The sequence below is a fragment of the Apium graveolens genome, chromosome 11 (assembly GCF_009905375.1).
Source record: "Apium graveolens cultivar Ventura chromosome 11, ASM990537v1, whole genome shotgun sequence".
Taxonomy (NCBI): domain Eukaryota; kingdom Viridiplantae; phylum Streptophyta; class Magnoliopsida; order Apiales; family Apiaceae; genus Apium; species Apium graveolens.
In genome coordinates, this window is record NC_133657.1 from 206,403,945 (window position 1) to 206,415,791 (window position 11,847).

Below are 11,847 nucleotides of genomic sequence, written 5' to 3' on the forward strand. Positions count from 1 at the left end.
GATGAACCTCCAGTTCTCGTATATTCGCACCAAAAACCTAACTGTACACATACGGCAGAAACTTTTTGCGGTATGATATGCTGCAACAATCGCTTGCCACTGACATGTCGTTCTCCGTTGGGAAGTTCACTTCCATGTGAATTTTTCTTTTTTCTGTAGCCGATTGACATTAGAACAGATTGGTGTCGTTAATTATCTTACTAAAAACACTCTTATCCATTATGTAGTTAAGACATGTTTAAAATTAGTGTAGTCAAAGCCAATTAGCTTCTATAGTATAAAGGTCTTGTCACCATTTTGTTACCCTCTCTACCCTTAAACTGTGTCACCTAGTGCGGTTAAGTAGAGTCAGTAGCTTACTATAACCAATCTTAAGGACATAATGTCCTCTAATTACGAATTAGGAGAACGAGTCATTGACTATTAACTAGACTTGAATAGGAAATAGAAATAATGAAGGACTAATCATGAATTCATGATCCAAGCAATTACATTTTCTCCTTTTCTCTCAACTGTTTTGTTGTATTGTTATGTTTCTCGGGCTCACAGAATAAGGCGATTTTCCCGGGTTACAGAGGGTTTGATTTTTCCATCGTGAGAGAATGGAGTTCTGATTTCACACAACTAAAGTGCTGATCCGAACTTTCAGCGGACTGATGGTAAATCCAAGAATGATCCAAAAATCAAAATTTGGGGCAGATTATCCCAAATTATATTCCAACAGTGATCCAAATTTGGATCAGTGAACAGTACTTATCCAAATTATTAGGGATATCAATCGGGTTGGTCGAAACGGGTTTAGCAAAAACCAAACCCGAACCCGATTTTTTTGTAGATCATTATCAAATTGCACCTTAATTTGCACAAACTTTGGTGAAAATTACTAGCATCTGATTTGAGCAAAATGTTCATAAATATGACGATATTGAAATTTTTGGGGTTGAATTAGAGGGTTCAGAGATGACAATGGATCATACCTGTGTTAATAAAATTGTTAGTGAAATAATGCAAGAATCTTGACCTTTAGTATACCTGTATTGAACATGCTTGCTAAAAATATATAATATATTTCAACGACTTTAATGCAATAGTTTGTAAAAAGTACATTTTTTTAGTACTAATATTAGTAATATATTATATTATATATTTTATTGCTACTTATAAAATATAAAATATTATTTATATATTAATACGGGTTTCGGATCGGGTTCGGGTCGGAACGGAACTGAATGGGTTTCGGGTTTTCGGGTCGGGTTCGGAACGGTATGCCTTAAACCCAAACCCGACCCGAAAATGATTCGGGTTTAAAAATCAAATCCGAAATTCGGGTTCGGTAAATCCCGATCGGATCGGTACGAATCGGGTATCTATCGGTCTGGTATAAATTGTCATCCCTACAAATTATTATAATGATTAAAAGATAAATTTAAGATAAAATTGCTTAATATGATATTTATATATTATTATATGTAAAAAGTAATTTGGATCAAATATTTGGATCATACTGTTGGAATTGGTCAAAAATTTGGATCAGTATTTAGATTAGTTGTTGATCCAAATTTAAATTTTTGGATCACAACCGTTGGAGATCGACTAAGATGCTGATTTCCTTTAAACGTTCCCACTAACCGTGAACCAGACACCTCATTATGAATTTATCCTCAGCATAGCTCAACATAGCAAATCATGATACTAGACAATAAGAGAGTTGCAGTTATATGACAAACGCCGTTCTAAGCCCCGTACTAAATAGACCTTCAATTATATGGACCAGGTGTATGTACCAATTGAGTTCAATTATATGCACTTGATAAATTGTTACAGTTATGCTATGAATAGAAATCAACATTATCTCTTATCCTGTGACTTCTCCTCTGCATTGCCTATTTTTAGATTCTGACAAATGGGTCTTGCACCAAAACATGCTCACTTGTTTGATGGGAAAAATTGTACATTTGGTCTGCTTGTGGTAAATTTTGGCATGTTTGCTTTAAAGATTTCTTCCTCCATGAATTCAAAATCTTGATAAAAAATCAAAATTTGGTTGTGCTATGTCATGTTTGACGTTTTTCAGGTACTCTGACAACCGGATTCAAATCCCGAGCCTATTTTGAAAATGGGTCAAGTCCCGATACCAAGTCCGAAATGAGCCAAAACCTACTCCCGAGTGCATCCAACTGGGGTTACGACAAGTACACCACAGACTCTGAAAATATCATGATTAATTAATGCACATATTAGTAGTACTTTGTCTAATAAACTGAACAAAATTCACAAATTTTCTCGATCTGAGACTGAGATGTTACATCTCCAAAATCCCGTCCTATCTAAATACTCAGATTTTACCATCACTTATTTTTTCAATCGTCGTAATAAAGTGTTTATGTTCTTTCGAAATATTTTGTTATTGTAAACACAACAATTTCATATCGAATACAGGGACAAAAATCCCGCCATCCGGGAGTATAAAATGCACGCAGACCTTATCTTATAGGAAAGTATTTTTGGAAATAACAATATAAATTTGAAAAAATCTGAAAATCCTGGGAAAATGAAACAGCTGGGGTCATCTTGTAAGAAATTGGGTTGACAAGAAACCAAGATCCTAGTTGTAGCCTTGTTTCGAATCTATTTTCTTCCTCATATATCCATCACCGTATCCTTTTTCCTAGGCCACAGCATCTACAGGACAGTTACAACTCTGCTGATTCTTTTTATATTCAAACTGTGTTTCAGCAAAAACAGAAAAATATATATATTAAAATAACTTTTTCTGGAGCCATGAGAGTATGTGACAAATGTAAATAAATATTTTGGCTGTTGTATCAGTTATGTGATATGCATGGGTCTACATACTCGTCTGCCGTGACGGAACCAGGACCGCAAATTAATCGAGATTCAACAATTATAAAAAAAATTATAACAAAGGTTAATAAAAAAGGAAAACGTTAAATTCAGAGCTGATTTTTAGTTTCCGGAGCAAATAGAAAGTGAAAAAATAAAACTGCCCCGATAAGCACATAATTGACCCTTGAACCAGCACTTTATGCGAAGATAGTTTAGTCTTTTAACTTCATTTTGTTCTCGAAATAAAAATTCCACTCTGGATTTAACATTTTTCCTAAAAAATCACTAATTTTCTTAATTTTTTCAAGATTAAAGATAAATAAATAAACAAAACTGCCCCAATAAGCACATAATTCATTCACCCTTGAACCAACACTCTATGTGAGGACATTTTGGTCTTTTAACTTCATTTTGCTCTGAAAATAAAAACTCTGCTCTGGATTTAACATTTTTCATGAAAAATCACTAATTTTCTTAATTTTTTCAATATTAAAGATAAATAAATCGTTTCGATGTCAAGCCATTTAGAATGGCCCGCCTTGGCCAGTAACCGAATGTTGTCAGTCCCGACTTAGTTCGGTCGTAATAAATATCTGTGTGTGTATATATAGTCTGAGGTACATGTAATGTAACAGCCATATACAATAATAGTAGTAGTATATGTAAGAAAATTTCTGAAGCTGAGGGAGGTGCAATGCAAGTGCCCCCTCTTCCCCAGAGTGCTGTGTCCAAATCTGTGTCACCCCTGTGAATTCCCAGCTCATCAACTGGGACCACTGGTAATAAAATTTGATGATACAAGACAGGTAAAATGGTCATAATATTTCTTGTAATTTGGGCCCTTGATTTTTAATCCATTTTACTTCTCCAACCAGCTTTCATCTTCTTTCTCAACCTCATCTCTGCCAGTGCACTTGCATAGTGCCCAAAGGACACATATCCTTCTGTCATTTGGTTTGCTTTGGCCCAGTTCACCAAGTGCACCTTTTCAGTTTTCTCATTGTTTTGCTTCATTTTGTCCTCACAATGTTATTATGTTACAGGTTTTAACAACTTGAACAAGCTACTGTACTTCAGTATTTACAGTTAAGTACATGGATTTGAATGTGCTTGCTAAAAAGCTTGTAACTAATCCCACTTTCAAATACCTAATGATCTTAGCTTATATTTCATCCGTCTCGATTTATCTGTCCTATTTGACTTTTTACGGTCAAATTAACCTAATTTTAACTGAAAATTTCGCATTGTACATTATCAAAAATATCTATAAAAATTACTCCCTCCGTCCCTCCCAATTGTTATCGTTTCTGGGAGAGTGTCCGACACGCATTTTAAGATGAATAAAAAGTATAGTTCTTTAATATTTTTTTTTAAAAAAAATTTCTGAATAAAAGTTTAAACATTCTACTTTTATTCAGATTAAGAATTTTTTTTAAATAAATTTAGAACTATACTTTATATTCATCTTAAAATGCGTGCCGGACACTCTCCAAAAAACGATAACAATTTGGAGGGACGGAGAGAGTAAAACATTAAAAAATATGTTTAATCTACTGTAATATTAGTTTATCAAAATAATGAAAGAATGAGTTTTTATTTAGAGTCAAACTTGAGTTAATTTGACCATCAAAAGTTGAACAAAACGGTTTACAATAAATAAATAAATAAAATCTTTAGTAATATTAAGGTGCGAATTCGTCAACATTTTAGGAACTATGAACGTATCATTATCGAAGATATTTATAAAAATTATATCATTAAAAAGTATGTTTAATCTACTTTAATATGGATTTTTCTGTTTATCAAAATAATGAAAAAATGAGTTTTTATTTATGGTCAAACCTGAGTTAATTTGACCATCAAAATTCAAACCGGACAGATAAATTGAAGCGGATGAAGTATAAGTCTATAATAAATAAAAAAATTAGGATAATTAAGATACGAATTGGTCAACATTATAGAAAGTATGAACGTATTCACGCACAATATCTTCACATTAAGTGAGCAATGTCAAACATTATATGAACGTATCCCGTGCACAACATTTCCGCATCAACGGAGTAGGTGTTACGCACAAATCATTGCCGTATACCAGTGACAAAATCAAAATTGTACTAGAATTCCTTCTATACAGACTAGAGTGTGAAGATTCCAACTGTTTTGGTTGACTTTTGAAAGCTAAAATGAAGTGTTATATGGTTATAGTAATACACTGGAAATGTCACAGACAGAAGCCCAGTAAACCACGAGGGTGGGGAAAGGCTTTCATAACCTGGGGAAGAAGATTTGCCCATAACAAAATTAGTGTTTTAAATTTTGAAAGCATGGTCTGCTGTGAAATCAGTAGTATTTCTTCAGACAAAATAATCTCTCTCCCTCTCACTTGTTGATCACACTTTTCTTTGCTTCTAGTTATGTTACATGTTTTTTTTGTGGACAAATATATCCTCTGTTTTCCCAAATATTTCCACCAATCCTACCCAACGATGGATGCTCGATACGTCACACTCGAAAGTATATCCGAGATCGAAGAAAGATTGTACACAAATTTTACGACCAAACAGTCAGCAAAAAAATTCCCGACCAAACGATAGATGCTTAATGTCACAATTGAAAATATGTCTGGGATTAAAGAAAGATTGTATACAAATTTTACGACCAAACAGTTAGCAAAAAAATTTCCAACCAAACGATAAATGCTCAAATATGTCACATTTGAAAGTATGTCCGAGATCGAAGAAAAATTATATACAAATTTTACGATCAAACAGTCAGCAAAAAAATTTCCGACGACTGAACGATAAATGCTTAATATTAAACTATGTTCGAGATCAAAAAAAGATTGTATACAAATTTTACGGTACTATAAAAAAAACCGATGCACTTTTTGTTCATATCTGGGAATTCTTGCCGAATTTTCAAATTTTGAATGCTACATATATTATATGAATTCTCTAGTACAATTCAGTAAAATCATGTCACTAAATTCAGTAACCATGTGGTTTGTTGTATTTCGTAGGAAGTTAAATTCAGCATCCACGTCGATTTGTTTTCAAACAAAATTTAATTTCGAAGACACTCTCGTTACATACGTCGTTAATTTTGTATCCCCTATATTAAGTTCGAACTTCCAAGAAAGTTCCGTCTCATCGTTACGTATGTCGTTAATTCAGTATCCCCTATATTAAGTTCGAACTTTCAAGGAAGTTCCGTCGTTAAATTACATCGAAACAAATGGTTTTGTTACAAACAACTAATCATTCGATATAAGCAACAACGTTAAACTTAGATCAAATTAAGTACATAAGAAGATTAAAAACCAATAAACGTAGCTTGAATAATATTTATAGATAACACATAATTTCAACGACATCGTACACAAATCATGAAGCCAAAGCATAAACTTAATACTCGTCTCTCATCTTATACTATTATATCATGAGAGAGTGACATTTACATTTAATTAAATAATTTGCCGTTACTACTACTATATTATAATAATAATATTAATAATAATAATTTAATATACTAGATAGCTCTCTCCCGCCAAAACAAAACTGCCAGCATACAAAGGCTGATAACAACTCCTCTTATTACAAAAATACCCTCCTCCTTCATAATGACACTAATGGATCCGACCCGAACACGTCACCAAAGTCCTGAAAGTAATCCTCCGTGGGCCAACTTTTCAACCCGTAATCACAACTCGACCCGAAAAACAACCCATTCTTCTCCTCCTCGAACCCAAACATGCTGAAACCCGCCGGGCCGAAAAAATCCGAAACCGTGTCGCAAAACGGATCATCCAACATAGGATCCGACCCGAACATGAAATTATCATCATTCACCTCTTTTTTCACAAGTGGGGCCGAGCCCGAGTCAATCACTTGCTCATTCACGCCAACCTTTCCCACACGAGTTAACTCGTCCCGAGTGAACCGAGTCGACTCGGCCGAATCATCATTATACCTCAAAACAGACATAGGAGACCGGATATTACTGTGTGACTCGGCCGACTCGTCATTATAATCCGAAACTGACACATTCACAGCACTCTTTTTCACCTCGGGAGTGGTGAAGTTAGTGAGCGCGTTAGGTCCACGTAACTTAATAGCCGCGTGGTCATAAACCATAGCAGCTTCTTCAGCAGTATCGTACGTGCCTAACCACAGCCGTACACGTTTCATTGGATCTCTAATCTCAGCCGCCCATTTTCCCCACGGCCTTTGTCTCACTCCTCTATACTTCTTCCCAGAGCTCATCACACATCTCGCCGGTTTTGATTTTCCGGCGACTTTTTTCCGGCGAGAGTTTTTAAGCTTCACTTCTTCATTAACAGGGCTAGCATTAGTTTGGGTGGAGCAAGATTCTATGGTGATCTCGTTAACGAACTTGCGAATTTTTCGGGGCTTGAGGAGAACGGCGTCGTTTTCGTCGCCGGAGGAGTCTGTAGCGTCGGCGTCAGTGACGGAGATGCGTACAGTTTTAGGACCGGTGAGTTTTGTTTGGTGTGTGAAGAGAGTGGTGTGTGTTTTGTGTTCAGTGTAAGTAAGCATGGTGTTTTTTAGTTTGGTAAGAAATGAGGTTTTTTACATGTGAGAGAGAGAGAGAGAGATGAGAGAGATTTGGGAGAGAGTGGGAGAGAGTGTGTTTAGAGTGTGAGGAAGGACGGAGAGAGAGAGGGAGAGATTTGGGAGAGAGTGGGAGAGAGTGTGTTTTGAGTGGGAGGAAGGAGGGAGAGAGAGAAAGAGAGAGATTTGGGAGGGAGAGAGAGAGAGAGAGAGAGAGAGAGAGAGAGAGAGAGAGAGAGAGAGAGAGAGAGAGAGAGAGAGAGAGAGAGAGAGATGTGGGAGAGAGTGTGTGTTGTGTGTGAGGAAGGAGGGAGGGAAAAGTAGTGTGGAAAAATCTGGGAGAAAGTGATTGAGAGTGAAGAGGAGAACAATGTGGAATTGGAGAGTTAAGGCTGCTTCATACGCTTTTATAGGATTCTTAAACTACCTTTAGTTGTTTTTTTCTATTTTTCATTTTCTTTTATTAATACAGTTATCTGCCTAACTTTTGTTTTTTTTTATTTTGCATTTTTGTTTATTAACTTTTGTTCGAAATGTTTTTGTGTTAAGTACGGTAAAGGCTTTTAATTCGAGACACAAAATTCAATTTTTAGTTGCATTTTTACCCGAGTATTTAGAAAAAATGAGGTTTAGATTTAAATAATTAGATGAATTAGGAGTAATTCAGTTAATTTGATACTTCAATTTAATTTAATTATAAAATTTGACGGTAACAAAAATTGTTGAACCAAATTTAATTACATGTCGAATACGTACGATGAAAAAAAAGAATGAAAAATACAAAAATTCTTCATCCCCTGAGAATTTTTTTAAACACAGTTAAGTATAAAAAATTTATTTTATAATATTTAGTTTTCTGAAAAATAACTGAAGAATGAGCGAGAGGGTGTATGCCGAAGATACATAAATCCGTATTTTTAAAAATTGTCCAAATTTTATTGATGAAGAACTTATTAATAATAATGAATTTTCTTCAATACAAAATCTCCATCAATAAAATATTAATAACTCATCAAATTTGAATTGGGCATACACATAATTGAAAAATCATTTATTTTAACTCCTTTCTTTCTTTTATTGCTTTGTTACAGTGTTACAGATTTCAGAAATCGCAATTATTTGATTGAGATACCGATTTACGATTTATCGTCCGATTTTTAAAAAATCGGATAATTAGTCGGCGATTTATCATAAATCGGTCAAATCGGACAAATATTTTTTATCGATTTTTGAACAATTTATTGGCGAATTTTGAAAAATCGGCCGATTTTTATAACAGAGTTTTGTTAACGCAATGTTAGGATTAACCATAGTTAATCAATGCACTTGGAATACATTAAATCATTCTAATTAAATTCCGGCAACCAAGAATTTTCTCAAGTTTCTAGTACTCTTCTTCTACTAATGATGTCTACATGATTGGTCCCAAAATCGAAGCATTCACTGTATGTATAAAATTCGCTATGCTTTGATAGGTATACAATTTGCCGCTGTTCTATGGCAATGTTTATATTAAAATATCTAATTAATTTTCTTGAATGTTTTGTTAAAATTTATCTCTCTTAAACAAGAAGATGTATAATCCTTCATTCCACGGCTTAGAAGCTGTTTTTTTATACTCCCTTCCTCCCAATTGTTTTTATACAAATGATTTGAGTATGAATGACAAAAAATTTATTAAAATAATATTACTTTTGATAAGGTAGTAGGATGAGAGAAAAAGAAAAAGTGTAATTTAATAAGAAAAAGTATAAAGTCAAGTAAAATGGTGGGACCGATTAATATTTAATGAATAAAATGAGTATAGCGGGAGAAAGTAGTGAATGTGGTTGATTTTTACTCCCTTTGTCTTTTTCATTTCTTTATACTTTCCTTTTTAGGATGTCTCATCTATTTCTTTACATTTCAAAACTTACAAAAAATAGTCAATGGTCCCGTATTTCTCCCATTTTTCCTCCCTTTTCATACTATTTTTTTCCCGCTATCTCTCTTTTATATATTAAAAATTAATGGGTCCCACCACTTCACCCACATTTCTTTCTCATTTTCACTACTTTATACATATTTCTTAAACTTCGTGTCCAATCCTTTTGATAACAATTCAAAAGGACGGAGGGAATATATTATTAAATTTTTACTATTTTTGGTAATTTTGGTAACTTTGAAATGTATAAAATTGAATAAAATATCCAAAAAAGGAAAATATATATATTTAAATGAGACAGAAAAAGTAACAAACTATTGACAAAAATATTAACTACCACAAAGTACCATTAAAATTTAAAATATGAACTTATAAATTTGGAAAACAACAACACTCACAAACATTAGATAACAAATAATAATATTATAATAAAGATATTTTGCAAAGATGGTGGAGGGGTAGCAAGGTCCAAACATAATATAACCAAGTGATATTAGTAGTTTATGAGTGAGAACTGAGGTCAAACATGTCATTTTAGTCTTTCTTGGAATTGTGGCCTTGATCACGTGATATGAGCACGGTTTCGTTTAAATTAGCTGGTCAAATTCAGTCCTGTCAGTCAAAAGAAAGGGTAGCTCTCTAAAAATCAAAATTTATTTAATGTGACTGACATTATTGTCCATATTTATTTACCACTATCCTCCTTTCCAAAATGATAAATTAAAAAGTTGGCATATTAGTGAAATTATGCTTATATTTATTTGTTCGGAATTGAAAAATACTTAAAATATATTACTATTAGAATAAATATATACATGTTATGTCACAATAAAACATTAATTCAAATTATTTAGCTCTCAAAATGTTTTGCATTTAAGATCATGCAAATAATAAATGTTCAAGTCCAATATATCATTACATGCTTTGTTACCAAAGGAGTTAAATTCTTTCTACGTCCCAAAATATAAGTTTTTTTAATTTTTTACATGTCATAGTTTTTGAATTTAAACTTAGCATTTTACTTTTTTCAGAAAAAAGTTACTTTTTTTATAAAATCTGTATTTTTATTTATCTTAAAATACGTGATATTATACCAAGAATATTGTATATTTTTTCAAAATAGTAGTAGCATGAACGTGGCAGGCAACCTTGAATTACCCGCCATTATATACGTTGGTTCATGGTCCAATGCAACGGAGTTTAACTTGTCCACTACTAAATTCAAATGGACTCTGGTTTGTTATATTAATTATCCATCCATGTATCACGGATATATATTAATGATATTTAGAAAGATATGGTTTAGTAGAAATACTAAATACATTTTTTTAGTAAATAAAAAAAAACTAAGTACGTAACTTAATTGTTTAGGTAATTTAATGTATAACTTAATAGGAAAATATTATGAAATATGTAATGCTTTTATTTTAAAATATCTTTCACAAATGTATAATATTTATTTATTTGCGATATTCTTTTGCAAATTTAAATAGATGACTGATAATAAGATATAATGGTATTAAATTATCAAATTAAGTTTTTTTAATTTTTTTTTTGCAAATTTAAATAGATGGCAACTAATATCACTATATAATGACGTTGAATTCAAATTAAGTTTTGTTGATTATAAAAATGATGGGTAAGACATCAATTTTACATATTTATAATTTCAGACTCTTTTTTGCTAAAAAAAATTTAAAATTCTTTTATACTAACTATAGTAAATTGTACAAATCAAAATCCTTTTCTATAATGATGAAATTAAAAAAACAAAATGCTTTTGACGGTTAATCGGCAAGAATTTTGGCCATCTTTACTATTTAAAATCAAAAATCCTTGATCTGCACTAATACACTTTTTATTCTTCTTCTATAAAGTGAAAAATTATAAATACTAATTAAAGGTTTCTCCTTTTTTCCTATTTATAGTTAGTCGCGCCAAGTACCTTCTTACTCGTGTATTGTTCCCCTTCGATGAATTTTTTGAGATTCTGCCTATATATAACTTTTTATATTCCTCCCTTTCCTTTTTTTTTATCTTTTTAAAGAAGATATGCATGTACATAGACATAGTACAAGTAGGGTTTGAAGATAGTGTTTTGATTGATGGGAATGAAATTAAATTAATCATTTTTCCGAGCCTAAGAGAGGGGAATGTTGCTAATTTTCTTCATCATGTAGTTGATATTGATATGAATTGAGTAATGTAAGTATTTTTATTTAGAAAAATGATGAAATTAACTGAAATTAGCGAGGATCGGGGAATTTTTTTGAAAATAATTAGATAATATAAAATTGTTACAATAATAATTGTGAAGAAAATTCCTCTCAAATTGAGGTGTTTAAAATAAAATTAGTTGGTTAAAAGAGTAATATTTTTTGAACATTTAAATACTTTATACTCCAAACCTTATTCTATTCTATTAAATTTGGTTCGTGCCATCCAAATAGAGTGTTACGTTTCCAAACTGATACTAATAAATCGAATCGCTAATTCGTATCATTT

General features: G+C 32.3%; 1 protein-coding gene across 1 annotated transcript; it reads right to left on the reverse strand.

The window, feature by feature from the left end:
- Positions 1–6,166: 6,166 nt before the first annotated feature.
- Positions 6,167–7,798, reverse strand: LOC141698271 (ethylene-responsive transcription factor CRF1-like). The gene has a single exon (XM_074502946.1). The coding sequence runs from the start codon at positions 7,401–7,403 to the stop codon at positions 6,462–6,464; it is 942 nt and encodes a 313-aa protein (XP_074359047.1). The 5' UTR covers positions 7,404–7,798; the 3' UTR covers positions 6,167–6,461.
- Between the last annotated feature and the right edge of the window lie 4,049 nt (positions 7,799–11,847).